This window comes from Clytia hemisphaerica, unplaced genomic scaffold, assembly GCF_902728285.1.
Source record: "Clytia hemisphaerica strain Z4C2 unplaced genomic scaffold, Clytia hemisphaerica genome assembly, whole genome shotgun sequence".
Lineage (NCBI taxonomy): Eukaryota > Metazoa > Cnidaria > Hydrozoa > Leptothecata > Clytiidae > Clytia > Clytia hemisphaerica.
This window is the reverse complement of record NW_027104376.1, coordinates 258,005-278,829: the sequence shown is the minus strand read 5'-3', so window position 1 is coordinate 278,829 and position 20,825 is coordinate 258,005. Positions and strand designations below refer to the sequence as shown.

The window sequence follows — 20,825 nt, the reverse complement described above, 5'->3', positions numbered from 1 at the left end:
ACTTTATGGGAATATTTTTTAGTAATTTAGATTTTCTTCTGGAAAAAGTGTCAGAATTTGAAAAATATGTCATACTGGACGGTAAAAACTGCTTTTCAATGCAGCTTAATATATTAGCCATGGACTGAAATCTAAGACAAGTATTAGATTATACATATTTTATTTCAAATGAAGTGTAACCTACAAAGATAGAGTTTTCTGCCAAATTTGTCTCATTATAACTACTCTAGGTCAAATTTCTGAACCAAGCTATTTTGATTAAACCCTGATTTTTATGTTTTCTGAAAATTATGTTTGTCATTAATAAAAAAATTATCCAAAAGTGAAACTCAAAACTTTATTTTTTCCAAAAATTTTTCACCTATTTTGGTGACAATGCTCTTTAAGTATTTTTGTCCAACTATCTTTCATAGTGGATTATATCTTGAATATCTTGACTTTAATTGACAATTGACAATAGAAGGTGGGGACGTACGGTTTTTCGGAATTGCGGAAATCGACCCTTTTTTCTTCGGAATTTCGGAAATCAGGCAAAATTCCTTCGGTATTTTGGAATTCTTAAATTGTTTCGGTATCGGAAATCCATGAATTTTTGCTTCGAAATTTCGGTATTATAAAGTTTTTATCCCCTTTTTTCGGAATTCATACATGAAAAATCAAATTAGTCAAAACGTGGAAAATTACACCAAAGAATCGGTATCGGAATTGCATGTACTTTTTTACGGAATTTTGGAAATTCTGGCAAAGTTATTCGGTATTTCGGATATTGCAAACCCTGTACACCCCCTCCCCCCCTCTAGAAGGAATCCGCATGCTAAATATCTCAAATCATTTGATTATCCCTGAGGCGAAACAAAAAAAAATTCTTGTTTCCGGAAACCGGCCGGGTGAAAAAATTTTTTTTTCTGACCCGGCCGCAAAGTTTCGTTCGTTAGTAGTCCGTACTTGTTGTGATTTAGGGCATAATTTATGCTGTGTTTATACATAAAAGTTATTCTTAAACTCTATTTCAATGAGCCATAAATTATCAAAAATAGCAAAAAAAAATTATTTTCCGGTCGGCCGCATGATAACTTTTTTCCTTCACCCGCATTCCCGAAACAAAACATTTTTTATCATTCGCCTGCTGTACACGTTTTTTATTTTTATAAGAAAATAAAGTGAACAAAAATGCCCACAAAATGGTGAAAATAAAAACATGCTTGTACTTTTTAAACATATTGGGTGCTCTTATTTAAAAAAACATGTAGCATAATTTCTGTAGGAATAAGGTTGGCTTTTTTAAAGCATCATAAAAATGAGGGAAATTATTATCCTAATTATTGTTGCTTTGGCAATTAAACCAACTTTTTCACAATCAAAAAATAAAAAAGCTTGTATTTGATGACATTATAATTACTTCTCTACAAGCATAAACTTTTTGACAAGACTGTAGTTGGTTCTATTGAAAGAAAGACAAAACATGTTTGTAAAATCTTTTAAAAGTAATGATGAGAAACATAACATAAAATGTTCGAGGATATGTAATCTTCACCGGCAAAGTATACATGGTCTGACTCTTCAAGCTGTAACTTATTTTCTTATTTTGATGTCAAAAATTTTTTAGCTTTGCACAATGGGCTTTTCCCGAAAAAATTTGAATATGGGGGGTGAAGGATATAACAATTTTCAGTGACTTACCCCCCGGACAAAGTGACTTTTGCCCCCCCGGACAAGGTTCTACCCCCCCCCCCCGGAAAAGCATCAGTTGACCCCCCCGGACAGAGAAAATTTACCCCTCGGAAATAAGGCAAATTTTGATGATTTTTCGCTACCCCCCGGACAATATATCCTCTACCCCCCATGTACGGGCATTTTCTGGAAGAGCCCAATATTTGAATTGACAAAGTACGCACGCGCTGCATTCTGATATTGAAATGCAAATCGCTTTAGGAAGGCCAGACGGTTAACCAGAAACGTCCAAAATAAAAGAGCTTACAGTCTGGATATCAAGACTAGCAGTTCTTGAGTGAAAAGAGATCATCCATGTTGTATTAATTAGTGAAAGCTTTTTTATGTACGAAGAAATCTTTCAATCAAGCTGTTCTCAAATGCATTTTTGTGTAATTTGATATTCCTGTCAATTCAAAAGATAAACAAATTCCTCTGATGATGAGTTATGAATAAAAATATCATTTTGTTGCAGATACATCATAACCATATAATGCTAAAAAATATCTCAAACAAGATCAACCAAGAGCTTTCGTTCCATCATGTTTAAAACAGTTTCAGATGATAGACTATGATGCTTCTTAGAATGATATTCTTCTCAATTTTATTTCTCATTGGACTGGTTGGTCACGTGAGTTAGTTTTACCTCTTTCTCTTCTTTTAGTTTAAAGGTTAAAGGTCTTGTTTTTAGATAAAAATGATAGCAGTTTGCTTACTCGTCAATTTTAATTTACAAGCTTTTTGATATTGGATTGACACGGATGTGGAACAAGATTGGTCAGAAAGAGGAAAAGAAAAACATTTTCTTGCTTAGTCAGCATGATATACCAATAGGCAGACATAAGTGTCTGATATGACACCCCTGTATCACAGACCCGGTGGAACTTATTTTCCCACCGAGAAGGAAATTTTTGTCAATCTTTCCAGGGGGCTGGGCTCCCAGTGGGTCTATTAAGAATTAAAACATTTAAGTTTTTAATTCTGGGAAAAATAGACCGATTATTTCACCTGATTAAAAGTATCTATTTATTTACTTCACATTGTATTTGTATATAAAGCTTTCGGGTGGGGAGAAAGTGGACATGAAAACCCAAGTAAAAGGTGTAAAAAATTTAAAGAAGGCTCGCAAAAATATAACTTTGCAAATTCGATGAAAGCCTTTCAGTTTCTTTGTCTATTGATGACGTTATAAATTGTACTGTACCGGGACATCTTCGATTTTGAGACCAGTCAGCCGTCGGCTAAAAGAATGCACTTATTTCATTACAGGCACATACTCTGAAAGAAGTCACCTTTTTATTTGGAGGATATAGGCATGCAGTAAATGATGAAATTGAATGTGTTGCTCCTCCTTGTAAAGTCTTCATCGACTTCTTTGCAAATCCGGTGAGTACACGTTTTTTTATAAGAACATCAAAAAATTTTGAAACCTTTGGAAGTTCTTAACTTTTTTGAGTTTCAAGCCTAAAAACATTCTTAACATGTTCTTATTTTCATCATTTTTTTAGTATTTTTGTTTAAGAAATTGAGTGTTCTAGGGTCTACAAATCCTCCCTCGACATGTTCTTAACTTGTTATTAACAATATGGCCATCGAAACCTTATGTTCTTATAAAAAAACAAGTGAGTAATGGCCACTTTGCACGTCCAAGCAACGGCCATTTAACACCTTTAACATTCATATAATGTTAGATGAACGCTGGTGCCTATAAGTATGTCTTCATTGGGGTGGGGCTTTATTCTGTTGATTCATGGACCTCATTGCCGAATTTCGTGTTAAAACGCTTCCATTTGCCATTGCCTAGTGCTTGTTGTATTATGAATATCGACAATTCGATCAATAACAATTTTGAATAATGAAATAATGTCGTGGGGCACTTTTATGCTTCATTAAACAGCCCCTAGATTAAACATGGACAAGCATGCGTTTTTTTAAGACCAACTCTATAAGAGTAATATGAGGCTCAGGTTTGCCAAAATCAACTAATTGCAATAGTTCAATATATCTAAATAAAAATAAAGTTTCGATTTCTTTCAGGGGTATGGATATAGTACCACAAAGAATGTCCCTGTTGGAGAAGAAGAAACATTATCAAGCAGCCTCACTTTCACCTTTGCAGATTACGATGTAAGAAACATTTATGTAATTTTTGTGCATTTTACATGGAAGTAATTTTTTTACTTTCTTTTTACATGTCTTTTTTTATAGGCAAGTGTTTTCCCATATATCCCTATATCAGGATCGCATTATGTTTAGCATTCTATTGTTCTTAAACAATAGAGCTATTGTTCTTAAACAATAGAGCTATTATAGAAAAATAACATGTACTACCGTTGATACCACAATTTATTTTTCTTTGAAATTTAACCTGTGGAAACGGAATGTAAGCAAGAATTTAATCGCCTATAATGTCTCAATCGCATTACTTCTCAAGGAATCGAAGATAGAGAGCACATATTCTAATTTCATATTCTAAGCTTAAAAGCAGATTATATACCTTATCGGCTCTTTTTACGCCGGCCCCTTTTAATGTGGGCCCTTATTACGCCACCAGCCTAAAAATAACGCCAATAAGGGCCGGTGTAAAAAGGGCCGATAAGGTAGTTGCATGTTTCCAGTTTTTTTAATTCTTCTGAGACTTATGAATACCAGTGAAATGATTTCCTTTTAAAAGAAATCTTATCTCCGTATTTGCAGGGCGTAGAGCGTTTTATTGTTAATAACACCCCTGTGTCACAGACCCGCTTGGACCCCAACCCTGCTGGAAAATTTGGCGAAAATTTCGTCCCCACTTTTTTAACCTTGAGACAATAGAACGTAATAGAATTGCTACAATCCCGGTCATAATATTTGAGATAAAAGGGAAATTCCCTCGAAATCTCAAATCTAGCCACAAACTCGGGTGAGTTAGGGCGTGTCTAGATTTTTAAATATCACAAATCCCGAATCCGCGACCAATAGCACCCATTCTCAGGGATTCACTTATGGATTTTTAGATGACCCATACCTTAAAGTTTCAGGATCCGGTGTTACGTAATTAAATATTAACCTAAAAATTAATTATTAAAGAAAGTGTGAATTGTGACGTCATCAAATTATGACGTCATAAATCGTAAATTAGCTCTAACTCATTAAGTACATGTCAAATCTTTGTCAAATTTGGACCAAAGACGCATCTTAATGGTGCCGAACTTTTCAATGAAAAATTTTTTGATGATTTTGATGACGTCAGCAAAAAATGCAAAAAATCGAAAAATGCAATTTTTTGCTGACGTCATGAAATTTTCCCAAAATTTTTTTTTCAAAAAGTTACATTTCAGTTACATGCATCTTTGGTTCAAATTTGGGATAGATTTGACATGTATTTTTTATATTATAGCAATTATACGATTTATGACGTCACCAAATTCGATCAAATTATGACGTCATGATTACAATTTCTTTAATAATTAATTTTTAGGTTAATATTTAATTACGTAACAACCGGGCCCTGAAACTTTAAGGTATAGAGGGGCATACCGGATAAGTGGGATGGGGGAACCTGGGAACCTAAAGTGGGAACCTAAATGAACACCTGAAAAGTAAGATGGGGGAACCTAAGTGGGAACCTAAATGAACACCTGAAAAGTGGGATGGGGGAACCTAAGTGGGAACCTAAACGACTACCGGAAAAGTGGGATGGGGGAACCTAAGTGGGAACCTAAGTTGTTTAATTATTAATAGAATTGAAATATTTTTCTTTAAAAACAAATACATAAAGATAAGAAAGATATTATATGCAATGAAAGAAAAAACCTTTTATCATAATAAGAACACCAGTTATTTACTTTTTACATTACGGTTCGCAAACAATAATGTTGAAAATAAAACAAAGGGAATTTATTTAATTAGCTCAAAAAAGCATGTTTATTTATCAGCAGTTTTATAGTGCATCTTTTTGAAAGGTTCTTTTTAGTAAATTGACTTAATTGACTTAATTGACTTTAAACTTTAAACTTTAAACCGTCATATCTTCAAATCTAGAAGGAATTAGAAGTTCGTTCATAGCTCGATGGATAACTTAGAGCCTCTTCTTTCTTTTGCACGGATCTAATTTGCTTGAATACAGAATCTAGTAAAACATTATTTACGATCTAGTTTTGTTCACTCTTGATGCAATACACATTGTTTTTTATTGCAGCTCCAATTTTCGGGTCAGGGCTGGGGTCGCTTAGCATTTAACGGATTCTAGCTCGTTTTTCTTTCTGTACCAACCAAACAGTACAGCGTGTGAATACACTTCATTAATTAAAAATGTTTGATAGTAAAATAGAACATATTGCACGGCTTGCCACGTTTCAATACACATAGACATAGATCCAGGGGGGGGGGCACTCAAGGTAAACGACCTACCGTACGTGCGGCCCTTTTTTCCAAGCTTCCCAAAGTACACTGTAAGGGTGGAAATGAGCAAAAATGAGAATAAGTTCACTCTAAGGGTTTAAAATTTGGTCAAAGGACTGGCTTTTAGAATTTCATCCGAACAAGTGTCATGTTTTAACACTGGGTAAATTTTGGAACATCAAATATGTCCATCCCTATACATAGCAGGATCTGTTCTAGAACAAGTTGACCAAGAAAAAGATCTAGGAGTGATAATCGATAGTGACCTGACCTTTGAAGCCCATATATTCAGTAAAATCAAGAAAGCTAACTCTATCGTTGGCTTGATTAGCAGGAGCTTCGAATTTCTCTCACCAGATATGTTTCGAACGCTTTTCATTGCATTTGTCAGACCCCATTTGGAATATGCACATGTAGTATGGTCTCCAAGGCTAATCAAACATATCAAAGCAATTGAGGGCGTCCAACGAAGAGCTACAAGGCTAGTTAGTTGCTATAGAAACTACTCATACGAAGATCGGCTACGACTCATCAATCTACCTAGCCTAAAGACCAGGCGGCAAGTTGGTGATATGGTGGAAGTTTTCAAGAACCTCCACATTTATGACGAGTCTATAAGATCAGAGAAATTTACTCCTCGAACACGACCACGACGTCAGCATGATTACGAGCTTTCAAAGGAACTTTGTGCTAATGACGGTATGAAGGCTACCAAAGCAACTCTCTTTTTCACAGAATGTGAAACCTTGGAATGATCTAGAAGAAGATATTGTTGAAGCACCATCCTTACAAGTCTTCAAAGAGCGTTTGATAAAAGAAAGGGAGAAAAAACTTTATAAAATGTAAAATCAAAAGTTCTGTTTCATAGAGGTCATAGACCTGCGAAATATTTGCTATAAAAAAAAAATAATAATAAAAAAAAAAAATAATAAAAATAAAATTTAGGTTCCCACTTTAGGTTCCCCCATCCCACTTTTCCGGTGTTCATTTAGGTTCCCACTTAGGTTCCCCCATCCCACTTTTCAGGTGTTCATTTAAGTTCCCACTTAGGTTCCCCCATCCCACTTTTCAGGTGTTCATTTAGGTTCCCACTTAGGTTCCCCCATCCCACTTTTCAGGTGTTCATTTAGGTTCCCACTTTAGGTTCCCGGGTTCCCCCATCCCACTTATCCGGTATGCCGTATAGAGGTACTTTAGAGCCCTAAGTGGAGCTCTGAATCTGGCTGCTATTGGTAGCGAAAACTTAGGGTAAACTGTTAGGTTTTTGAGACTTGCCCTAAGTCACTCGAGAACGATTTGGAAGCGGTCAGGTTGAAAGGGTTAAAGTTTTAACTCTGAGTTTAAACATGAGACTTAAGACTTAGGACCTTAGGATCTGAGGATCCAAAAGTTCAAGAATGGTCCAATAAGTCTCAGACTCTATTAAATTTAACAAACAGCCCAAAAACGACTTTCTCTCCCGAACTTTAAATTGCTAAAAAGAAAGAATTAACTAAAATTCTCAATATATTTTGACCGGGATTGTATCTCTATTGGGATTTCAATGGGAATTTTAACGAGGAAAAAATCCGCCAAGGCTGTGAGATAGGTGTAATATGATATTAACCTGCTATTTATCCTGGATAAACCTTGGATAGACCTGGATAGACCCTTTTAAATCTCAATGACCTTATGAAACCTTGGTGACCACTCTGTCGTCATATCTAAAATCTAGCTGTATAGCAACCGTAGCATGAAGGTAGACCATCCAGCTACGGTGCGCAAGTTTGTTACCCTGAGTTTCAGAGGTTGAGAACATCTCAACCTCTGAATACCAATAGAAATTTTATCGCGCTTGTGTCAATCTAATCACTATAGAAAAAATTAAAGATGAAGAGCAAATATTACCATATTGGTAATATTGGTATGTCTAGCAGACTGTATCAGTATGCAGTTTACTATTTACGAATCCCCAGAAACCTCCAAGTGTAATTGAAATGAGTTTCTTTCAAAAGAAATCATTTACATGATCCCCAAATGTATAACAGTAATTACTAAACTTTTAATCATGGAAATGTCACTTTATTAATTTCGCTTAGCGAAAGTATTACGATAGCCTTTCTGCGGCGGCGGCGGGGGAGAATTTTTTTGGGGCGAAGATTATGGCGTTGGCGTTTGACCCGGGCGTTCTCTGGTTAGTTGGTTCGGTATACTATGGAGATAATCATAAGTCGCGTTTTTTTTTGCTCGAATATTAATTCCACAAATTTTAAGCATATAACTGTTTGTTTTTTCATTTATTTTCTTATAAGCATATACTTTATAAGAATCAAATCAATAACTCTTGATAGAAGGTGATATACCTTTCGGTAATTAGTTCTTACAAAGTAAACAAAGTGGCGAACAATATGAGCATATTTATTTTTCTTATAAGCATATACTCTATAAGAATCAACTCATTAAACTCTTGATAGACGGTGATATACCTTTCGGTAATAGTTTCTTACAAGCAAACAAGGGACAGCAAACAATATGAGCATATTTATTTTTCTTATAAGCATATACTTTATAAGAATCAACTCAATAACTCTTGATAGACGGTGATATATCTTTCGGTAATTACTTCTTACAAAGTAAACAAAGGATGGCGAACAATATGAGCATATTTATTTTTCTTATAAGCATATACTTTTTAAAAATCACTCAATAACTCTTGATAGACGGTGATATACCTTTCGGTAATTAGTTCTTACAAAGTAAACAAGGGACAGCAAACAATATGAGCATATTTATTTTTCTTATAAGCTATCTTTATAATCAACTCAATAACTCTTGATTGACGGTGATATACCTTTCGGTAATTAATTCTTACAAAGTAAACAAGGGATGGTGTAAAGTATGAGCATTTTTACTTTTCTTGTAAGCATATACTTTATAAGAATCAAATAAATAACTCTTGATAGACGGTGAGATACCTTTCGGTAATTAGTTCTTACAAAGTAAACAAGGGACGGCGCACAATGTGAGCATATTTATTTTTTATAAGCATATACTTTGTAAGAGTTCTTAAAAATTAAACAGCAATTGTTCTTAAATTGGTCTTATTTTTTTAGTGATTTTAAGTCTCCTTGTTCTTGTAAAATTGTTTCATCAAGGCTCGATGTAAAGTAGATTTCAGATTAGCTTTAATCTCTACTTCTTCTTTTTCCCATGCAGTTCAAATTCTAGGCGAAATTTTCGACTTCAAGTCGTCTTGTTTGAATCGAAATAATAGACAGACTTTATGTTATGATTCTCTATCACTGACTCTTATTAAAAAGCATTGATGACATATTTTAGTTGCGTTTTCAACGACGGGAATATAAATATCAACTTTGAACCTCATCCAAGATCTTGAATGGTCGTCATGGTTACTTTTCTCTGTGTTGATTGCGTGCTGAATAGAATCTAGATTGGTCGGCACAGCGTCGATATATGATTTCGACCTGTGCTTTTCACGGTACAAGGTTGTGGGTTCGATCCCCAGCCGGGTCATACCAAAGATTCCCAAAGTGGTACTTGATGCCTCTCTGCTTGATGCTCAGCAACTAAAGAGACGGATCAAGGGTAAGTGGAGAAATCCAGGGAAAGGAGAGGCACCCTCCCCTACCTTCGGGTAGACAGCTATACGAAAAGGAAGCCCTACGGGTCACCCTCCACTGCAGTCGCAAATTTACTTACTTAAACTTTAAAAATCTAGCAGTAAAACAAACAAATGTTTTCCATTTTGCAGCTTGAAGTAACCATCCAAGCCAAGTTATATACACTAACAGCAAAAGAGTCAAAACTTTTTCTGGTTTTGACAAAAAAATTCGTTTTGACGAAAGAAAATGCTGGTTTAGTCAAGTTGGACACTTTGAGAGAGGAAGGTACACACAGAACAATTGAGCTGGAATACGTGTAAGAAATTTGTGAAGTAAGAGTATTGTATTTAGTGTTTAACGTTTGTACGTTAAAAGAACGTTGAGTTTCAGCTAGGCCTTTAATAAAAATACCAATGGAGATTAGAAACTTTGTTGTGTTCGCGTTGAAAATTCTGTAAAATGATTTAGGACATATGACCGGGACCTAGATTTGCAGGTTCAAGATTATTTTGCCTTTAAGAACGCGAAAACTATAAAAAATTAATATCAAGAATCTCAAATCTACAATTTCAGATCTTAAAGAAAAAAGATCAAAACATTCGTCCTTGTGTAACATAGGCTTTATTAACGTTACTGATAGACGCCAAAGATTATTTTCCTTTTGGGTTTAACTTACAAAATAATTTGTTCTATCCCTACAGGGTTCTCTGTTCCAAAGGTTCTTCTGGACCATTGCCAAATTGTTCACAGACAACTCCAACAACAACAATAACAAAACATCCCGCATCATCTACAACATCTAAACTATGTAAGTAACCTTTCCCCTGCGGTCGTTTGAACCATGTTTGAACTACAGTGGGGAGTCTCTATAACTCGAAGACGCACAGGGAGTTCGAATTTGTTCGTGTTAAGGAATTTTGAGTTATTGAGTAAGGTTTGTTAGGCATCGTTAACTGAAGGGACTTATTCGAGTTATAGTAGAGGTTCATGTTAAAGACACTCCGCTGTACAATCAAAGTCGTAATATTTGATAAAAACGCGTGAATTTCTTTTTTTAAACATCACAAAATTTATTTTTAGTATCATTTCAAACTAAAAATAACGATGTACCGAATGCAAATGATATCATTATATCTCTCCTAAATGTTCGATCTTTGAGAAAACATGTTTTAGATATAAGGTCTGACAAGATACTCACAGAAAGTTGTTTGATATGTATGACAGAAACTCAACTAGCGGACCAGTCCCACTGTAATGATATCGAAAATATACTGGATTTGTTTTCCCTAAATTATAATAATGAAGCAAATCAACCTTATTCTAATACTAGGTGCTAGAAACTTTTGAAATGTAGAGTTAACTCTGTGTTTCTAGCATGAGACTTAAGACTAGACAGGGTGTCAGAATCTAAACACTAAAATTTGTTCCAATGTGGCTGAGAGCCTAGAAGCCATCGAAACCCTCTAAAATAGAAATATTGAATGACAAAGAGTTGAAATGTTGAAATCGCAACTCTCGCTTTAAACTCCGAAAAACAGAATTCTCAATGTGATTCGAAGTTGATTGTAACACACTACTTGTCATTAAGACAATTTTAATCATTAACTTATTTTTAATGCACTTTATGTCACAACAAATCTTTGGTCAACAACTACCTTTTAATAAGCTGATTATTTTTTTGCTTTCTTCAACCAATATCCTTCTTGAATTGAACCTAACTTTCTAGAGTTTAAAATTTTAAAATGCCGGCTCTTACAAACAGTTTTACGTTGAAATCTCATTATTTGTGTCTCTTATTAGTGAGGTTAAGTAAATCGGTATAATTACGACGACGAACGAAAATTTAACAGGCTAGTGACTTTCAACCTATCAAATTTCGTATTTTCACTAGCCTATTACATTTTTCGTCCGTCGTCGTGATTATCCTGGTATGCTTAACCTCAGTATTGTTGGATGTCAAAAACTTAAAACTTGACTTTTGAAATATTAAGGCAAAAGATTTGGAGGTTTTGTTCAGGACCATAGATTGAATTTACAACCCCAAAGAAAGACCTGAATATCCTCTGGTTATCTCTTTCAGGTCCACCTGACGAATTCTGCAGCAATCAGAAGGATGGTTGGTACGGAAACCCTTCAGATCTGTCACAATTCTTTTCTTGTTCAAACGGGAAAGCAACACCCTGTCAACAATGCCCTACAACACTGACTTTCCATGCGCAATGTGTACAATGCTTAAGCAAAAGTCAGAAATGCCCGACCGTAAAATCAACACCACAAACACCGACACACACGACAACGCAAATTACGAGACCCCCGACAGACCAGCCCGAAAACAAATGTAATTAAACCTTTTTTAAGACTTACTTTAGGCGTACAAACTTTCACGAGCAGACATTTTCGCAAGGTCGAAAAGTCACGAAATTTACGATATTTACTTTCGCGAGTTTGACGAAAAAATATTTTTGGCGATTGAAATGTTTCACACGAAAAATTTTTTTAAGGGAACAAAATACTTCTTAAATTGGATCAAAACCTTTTTCTTTTGACAAGTGATATAACTCTAACATTTAATTTCAAGTTTTACAGCTTTTCTATTTTGTTAAGAATTTTTTCGCGGACATGAACTTTTTGCGAATGGCCCCTTCAAGTATTTTCAAAGACGTATTATATTTTCCCAAGGACGAAAGTTTCTGCTCGCAAAAGGTTTTATGTTTAAAGTAATATCGACGGTCAACTTACTCCCTTGCCTCCGTTTAAGTGATTTTTGAAAAAATATGAATTTTCAAAATAGAGATGAAATGTTGCAGCGTATGCAGTTAACCCTTAAAAAATGATGAACTAAAACACGAACCTAATAAAATAGGCTAATAGGCTAATGCCAACTGAAGGCGAAGTCTAAATTTCTATTAATAAAAAGAACGCTTCGTTTATTTTTCTTTATGTAGGTCCTCCAACGAATTTCTGCAAAGGTAAAACAGACAGTGTTTACACCAACCCTTCGAATCATCACCAATTCTTTAAGTGCATCAATGGAAATCCCGATGAATGCGTGACTTGTGTGAGTGATTGGGTTTTCAGAGAAGATTGCCAACCCAAAGAGTGTAAACCAAAGGATGGAGGTTTGTTTGTTTGCTTACAATTTGATAGATATTTCTTAAATTCTAAAATTCATCTGGTCAACCACATTCATTCCACAGAGACTTAGCCAGTACCTTATGTAGACATGTGTACTTCTTGCGCGTCTCTCCGGCAAAAAAGAGTGTGGTACAGGTTAGTATTTATTTAGAAAAATAAAAGACCTCAGTCCATTCTCAAACTTCTCAAAGAGAAGCACCCCACTTATTGGATGTTTTTGCGTCCTGGTATATATTTGTGAAGCTAGAGATTGTTTAGTCAAGGAACCGTCATGTTAAAATTGTCTGTCCTTAATTCGATCGAGAATTTGATAACCTGACACCGTATTAACATTGTCATCAACGCAAAATATCAAAAAGACTTTTCTCCGTCTATATTTTTCATTTTCTTTCTTCTCAATTTCGCAGTATGTACTACACAGCAATTGCCAACAAAACATGTTACATCACCAAAGATTTCTCTTCCAACTGCAGTGCCGCACGAAAAGGTCCTTTTTCTTCCTTACTTTATCCATGGATATATAAAAGCGCGTAATTTTATATATCTATGCTTTATCCTTACATCATCAAGTTTAATGTTGTATTCCAGTGGTCTTGTTGATCCTTTATTGGTAAATTATTACTATGGATTACGTGGGTTTAAGGGCCCATGGTTAAAATATCAAATCATTTCGGACATAAATCTATTCGGCAAAAACATTGTGGCATGAGCAATATATTTTTTAATTAACCAACAACGAGCAATTATTTTATTTTTTGACGATATATTTCGATCTATTGATCATCTTCAGGTCTAAAATTCAATAAAAACAAGATTATAAAAATCTCCGATAAAAATGTATATGTTCACATATCTACAGTAAAAACAACCATAAGCTTACAGAAAAAAGTGAGAAATGAAAATGCTACTGCAAAAAAAAAATATAATATGTAATAAAATTGTTGCTACTAAGGAAAATCCCATGTGACAACAAACAATAAAAGAATAAAAAACTACAATTAAAACTTGACTACTAATGTACGGCTTCTATACTCGTCTTTTGTGTTCAGTTGAGGCTTTAATTGATTAATAAAAAGTGCCTCTAGTGTCATTAAATGGCTTGCCGAACGAGAACTACCTTTCAAAATGGCTACGTCCTCCATTGTTAATGAGTGCTGGCATGACGTCATGTGAATGGTAACGGGTGCGTTTTTCCTACCGTGCTCCTTAATTCGGGTGATAAGATGTCGCCGTGTTTGGCCAACATAGCACGAATTACATCGTGGACAGGTAATTTTATAAACTACACCACTTTTTAAGGATTTTTCCACGGAGGACTTCAATGATGGTAGCACTGTTTTTAACTTTTTCAAAGTAAATATGACACGACAAGGGGCTTTCAACTTTCAAAAATCTGTTGTTATTGGAATGATTCATCGTATTTTCAGAGCATGTAGCTCTTACAAAACATTCCATGAGGGTTTAGAGCGTGCTAAAGTAATCCTTAACAGAAATCAATATCCCGAACCGCTAGTTGATTCTATCATACGAGATACTTTAAACAAATTGTTTGAAAAAGAAGAACCTCCTGTGGTGGAAGAAAATGAAGATGAAGAAGATGAGCCGAAAATGTTTTTTGTTGAATACAGGGGAAAATTATCTGAGGAATTGAAATATAACCTTGGAAAGTTGAAAGCCCCTTGTCGTGTCATATTTACTTTGAAAAAGTTAAAAACAGTGCTACCATCATTGAAGTCCTCCGTGGAAAAATCCTTAAAAAGTGGTGTAGTTTTATAAATTACCTGTCCACGATGTAATTCGTGCTATGTTGGCCAAACACGGCGACATCTTATCACCCGAATTAAGGAGCACGGTAGGAAAAACGCACCCGTTACCATTCACATGACGTCATGCCAGCACTCATTAACAATGGAGGACGTAGCCATTTTGAAAGGTAGTTCTCGTTCGGCAAGCCATTTAATGACACTAGAGGCACTTTTTATTAATCAATTAAAGCCTCAACTGAACACAAAAGACGAGTATAGAAGCCGTACATTAGTAGTCAAGTTTTAATTGTAGTTTTTTATTCTTTTATTGTTTGTTGTCACATGGGATTTTCCTTAGTAGCAACAATTTTATTACATATTATATTTTTTTTTGCAGTAGCATTTTCATTTCTCACTTTTTTCTGTAAGCTTATGGTTGTTTTTACTGTAGATATGTGAACATATACATTTTTATCGGAGATTTTTATAATCTTGTTTTTATTGAATTTTAGACCTGAAGATGATCAATAGATCGAAATATATCGTCAAAAAATAAAATAATTGCTCGTTGTTGGTTAATTGAAAAATATAAATCTATTCCCCACAATTTTTAAAGATACTTTGTTTTTCATCCATTCCACCCCCACTCCACTCGCATCGCACCACCATGTCAAATTTGTTGGTCTCAACATGCACAAATAGTGAATAATCAGGCATCACACCTCAATTCTTTTGCCCTGTCACGCATTGCTGAAAAATCTTTGGAATTACGAAAAAGTCCTAGTCGTCACGCTAACAGCTGGGAGGGATTGATAGTCTCTTTGGAATCACTCACTCACTTCCGTAGCTCTAGTTTGGACAGCCGACTTTCTACCCTGCCTATACTCAATGTTAGAATTGGTAAAATGTTGGCAGTTGAAATCTTCGCTTGAAAAAGATTGAAATAAGACATCGCATTGACGTCAAACGGGAGCAATGTATTGACTTTATACGGCCAACTTTCTGCCCACTTAAATTCACAATTAGAATAGGCCGGGGTAGCAAGTAAGTCGTTTAAACAAGAGCTCAAACAAGATCAATTTATTAAATTTTCTTTTCAATACCAGTCCTTCGTAAAGGAAGAAAAAGAATTGCTGATCGTAATTTCCCTGTTGGTGATTTTGATCGTTTTCTTGGTTTGTGCAATGATCACTTGCTTTTGTTATCGTAAGAAAAGGTATCTGTTTTATTTACGGTTTAGGCACTTGCAAGAATTGGGTCTTGCAAATGTCAAATTTCTCGATTAAACTTGATCAGACACAGGATATTTCGAAATCCATCCCCCGGGGGATGCAGCCAGGCAATTTTACCGACGGGTATGTGCGGCGGTTAAGGGTATGTTATTCAAGATACCAAAAATACAAAGTAAGAGTGGACTTTTGATAAATGGACTGACTGTAAAGGTGAAAATTATAGGAAATCCAAGAAAAATTCTGATTTCTACTCGAAGAGTTGAAAATTTGTTGAAAATTTTAAAAAGATTCACTGCAAGGGTACAAATATCACCGATTTTTTGCTGCTCTGTAAGTGTGCGATTTTAAAAATACATTTTTTCGCTGCACACATACTGTCAGTTGGTTAACCCACTGCCCCCGGATCCATCCCTCAATTCGATCTTGGAAAGAGATAGGTTGCTAGCATCAACTATTGGATTAATGCATCTTTTACTACCTACAGCTTTGTAAGGGTCTTAATAGGATTCTCATCTTCCAGCTCCTAGAAATCGATCCATCATCTGTTAATTAGCAATACCATGAACATATAAACGACTGGACATCTATCTTTTATTGTCTCTTTGAAGCGAGCTTCGTTGCCGCCTGTATTTCAAAATTGGTATGAAAAATCCGACAATATTCCGTCATAATTTTATTTCTTTGAATTATTTAGGCAAAAAGATTGATAGAGCTTGAACATTATTCCTAATGTATAAAAAAATTATTTTCGAATTTTTTTACAAGTTTGTAATATATTTTCTCGACATTTTCAACTCTGAAATGCAGAATTTCAACTGCGTGAATACTTTTGAATCCCTTTTGTCACTCCAATAATTTTTTTTACGACTTGAAAAAAATAACTTGCCAAAGTTTAGAGCCTGTGTAATAAGAATATCGAAATTAGAATGTGGCACTCTCTAAAATTATTAGACACTTTTAAGTCAAAATTTAGAAATATTAGTCGGAGTTTTGACAAGCTGACGATGATTTTGCCTCCGTTATCTTTGTTATGATATATATAAAAGACTTCAGAAGAGTAGAACAACAGAGACTTTTGTCAAAGTTTTGACGTTGTTAGTAAGGTATTCCCAAGTGGTATATCATCAAAATCTATTGTTTCACTTTATGCTTTCAACGAGGCGGCAACGAAGCTAGCTGTGTTATCTTCAAAAAGACAAAGGAGATGGATGTCCAGTCGTTTATATGTTCATGGCAATACCAAAATGTCCTGAATTCAAACTAAGACTATCCATGTAAAATTATTATTCATCCTTTCTTTTTAGTGCTCAAAATACAATACCGGCTGAGGTTAGTTTTCTCACCCCATTTCGAATTAAAAAGAGAACTCTTTCAACCCGGGGGGGGGGGGGTTCGGGGAGTGCCGTTAGTCAGGGTAACCTTTTTAGGGCTCTTAAAAGATCCCAAAATTACTAATTTTCAAGACAGAGTCGACTTTTGGTTATTTTGAGCTATTTTTCCAATTTTTCATCTACTTTTAGTCATTTTTGCCTCGATTTTTAATTTTGCCCCCTTTCAGGGTCAAAATGGGAGAAATTTTCGATTCATCGTTCTGATAAGATCCCAAATTTACCAAAAATTCATATTTAACAGGGTCCACTTTTCAAACTCCACTGACATGTCCCGTCGGCCATTAAGGTCAGTGACCCTCCCCCCTGGGGTGTTTATGTTATGACCATCTCAGTTTTTGATATGAACGTTTATTAAACAAAAAAACAGTGGTTACCACCCCTGTTTCACAGACCCAGTAGAATCCTGACTCCATTGGAAAATTTAGTCGAAATTTGTTCCCCGTTGGGAAAAATACCCTACAATTTCCCCACTGGGAAATTGGTAATAGAAAATTTCGCACTCAAAAACAAACCCCATTATTCAATCAGAATTATAATATGTTGGACGGTGAAAAAGAATGCGGCTAATATATTTTGATTTTTTAGAATTATAATATTGAGGTTAAGTAAATCGGCAAAAATCACGACGACGGTCGAAAATGTAACAGTCTAGTGAGTTTTAACCAATCAAATTTCGTATTTTCACTAGCCTATTACATTTTTCGTAGTTTTTCGTCCGTCGTCGTGATTATCCCAGCATACTTAACCTCAGTAATAGATATATATTATAATATAATTTTTATCCCTATATCCCCATAAGAATTTCGATGGATTATTTCATCCCCGTAAAAAAAAATTCGCCATACTGTAATACAGCCCAGCTAGCACACAACGTTGTTTCAACGTTCATCTAACGTTATATGAACGTTGTGAACGTTAGATAAACGTTGAAACAACGTTGTGTGCCAGTTGGGAGAGGTTTACTTTAACTCTGAAAGAAAGCCTTCCTCGTAACCATAGCACTTCTTAGAATGCCAAAATTTTGTCACTGTTCAAAGACTTTTTCTCTTTATTAGGACGCAGGTTTGATTCATTGTGCAAACTCCTCCTACAGCTCTGTTGAAGAAGATTTTAGTCACATCCGCGTCCCAAACTTTTGTGATGAAGATGAATTATTCGGAAATGGCGCCCCGTCTAAAAACAAAGGTTGGGGACTTCATCTCTATCCTTGATATCTGTACTCAGTACCGTACTTATTTACCGTATAGTTTTTTAAATCATGTCTCTGGTTCACACTCTGATCTAACCAATTCTTCCCTGCATTTGCAAGCCCACCTGATAAACCGACGTGAGCTCTGTCACTAATCAGAATTTTTAAGTACTCATTTACAAAAAAATTAAAATCAATAACTTGTCAATAAAAAGGGTCGGAAACTAACTTTTTTTGCAGTATTCTACTCTCGATTGGAAAATAAACGTCATTTTGAAGTAAGGGAAAAAATTATTTTCAGAGACGAGGCTCACCTTAGTGTATTATTGCAGATGGATTTCCCCAACTAGCTTTGTATATAAGCGTACGATCTCAATCTCCCGCCTTGTGGGCGTTATCCGAATTAATCAATACTCAATTCTTTTAGTAACGAAAAGCAACTTTCAGCCGGTTCATTACAAGAGACACGTTGACGAGGACGAGTTGTTCTTGGGGAATCCCCATTTTCAAGCAACGGAAAAAGGTAACCATAATAACAATGATTGAGAGATACCGGGTATGGCAAGAAAACCGTGCTAAAATTCAAAACTAAGCACCAAATTTTCAGAATCATTACATACCTTATCGGGGAAAACTTCGTCGGGGAAAAATATTCGTCACTTGCTGGTTTTGGTAAACGCATTAAGGCCGGGGAGAATTTTTGTCGGGGAAAAATATTCGTCACTTGGCCGAAATTTCGTCACTTTTCCCCGGCGAAGTTTTCCCTGATAAGGTATACATATGCCTTTCTACAAAAAATTGCAACAGGAATCCATTTGTAATTTTTGATGTCAGCAGTTTAGAACTTCCTTAGCTAGAATCAATATTGCTTACACTAATCAGTGTAGATGATGAAAGTCCAAGGTGTTTATTTATTCTTCCACATTTTAGTGTAGATTTTCCTTAGGCATGTTGCCTTGCTAAGTTCTGGCTTTCGAGATGGTGGGGATAGTTTTTCTAATAGTCTGGCATATTCCGACACTATTCCGACATTACCTCACTGCAATCAATTGTTATATCAATGTTATATCAATGTTATATCAATGTTATATCAATGTTATATCAATGTTATATGGGAGTTATTTTGCCGTTTTACACTAGCTGTAAAATCTTTTCTTCATTTAGACAATGATGGTTATGAGACCAGAGTATCTTCGAATCGAACGCGACCTGTAAGTTATTCAATGTACTTGACATGTATAAAAAATGTTATTTTTCAAATAAATTTTGCTCAAGGAACATCAGAAGCAATAAACTCACACCCAATCATATAGTTTTCTTTTTTACGATTCTGATGTCTGATATCTTCAGTTAGGGAAGGTCCTACCACGTCCAGTAGTGCAAATGAATAACTCTAAGGTACAAGATTGAACTTGAAATACTGCGCCGTTTTAATGGGATAAGAGTTTAATTTAAGACTTGACTTTGGTTAATTATATCTAATAACCATATAATAGATAAATATTTGAATACTAAATTTTTATTCCTTCACACTTTAGACAACACGCGCCCCTTCAGAAAACGAAGACCGTAGCAGTTACTCTGGATCCATATCTTGATGTATATATTATGAACGTTAAACAGATGTCAAACAAACGCCAGCGCCAATGACATGGGGTCAAGCGCAGACCCTTCCTCTTTGGACGATCAGAAAAAAAAGGGATGCCAAAACGTTGGAATTTTAGGACCTCGTCCGACTTCATACTTAATACACGTTTTTTTATAAGAACATCCAAAAATTTTTAAGCATTCAGATGTTCTTAACTTTTTGAGTTTCCATCCTAAAATGTTCTTAAAATGTTCATATTTTCACCATTTGGCGACCATTTTTACCCATTATCCTAAGAAAACGGGTGTTTTTGAGTCCATAAAGCCTAAAAATTTTCTTAACTTGTTTTTAACATTTCGGCCATCGAAGCCTTATGTTCTCGGGTAAATTAATGCGTGTCCAAATTTTCGTTAATCTTTCGGACCCACCATCACCCCTTCTAGCATAATAAATTATACCTTTAAAGAAGCGCATTACGATGTAGAACATGAAAATCGGTGTTACTTAAATTTAGGTTTTGCCAATTTTGCGAAAAACCGCAAAAACCAAAAAATGCTGACGTCAGCAAAACTTGTTTTTTAAATAACTCCAGTTTGGCTAATGGTATGAACATGAAATTTGGACCAAAGTTGCACATCCTTAAAAGGATCATTTTGAAAAAAAATTTTTTTGAAATTTTGCTGATGTCTGCACTTTATTGCAAATTTTCGTATATTGCTGATTTCTGCTGACGTCAGCAAAATTAAAAAAATAAATTATGCAAAAATGCTTTTACTAATGATATGCAACTTTTGTCCAAATTTCATGTTTATACCATTAGCCAAACTGGAGTTATTTAAAAAACAAGTTT

General features: G+C 35.1%; 1 protein-coding gene across 1 annotated transcript; it reads left to right on the top strand.

Moving 5' to 3' along the window:
• Positions 1-2,183: 2,183 nt before the first annotated feature.
• Positions 2,184-20,070, top strand: LOC136818824 (uncharacterized). Its single transcript, XM_067075058.1, has 14 exons — positions 2,184-2,341; positions 2,980-3,096; positions 3,748-3,837; positions 9,845-10,011; positions 10,397-10,503; positions 11,776-12,033; positions 12,641-12,814; positions 13,238-13,317; positions 15,682-15,791; positions 17,112-17,136; positions 18,254-18,383; positions 18,815-18,910; positions 19,552-19,598; positions 19,926-20,070. Exons 1-14 carry the CDS (start codon positions 2,282-2,284, stop codon positions 19,983-19,985), a joined length of 1,521 nt encoding a protein of 506 aa, XP_066931159.1. The 5' UTR covers positions 2,184-2,281; the 3' UTR covers positions 19,986-20,070.
• The last annotated feature ends 755 nt before the right edge of the window (positions 20,071-20,825 follow it).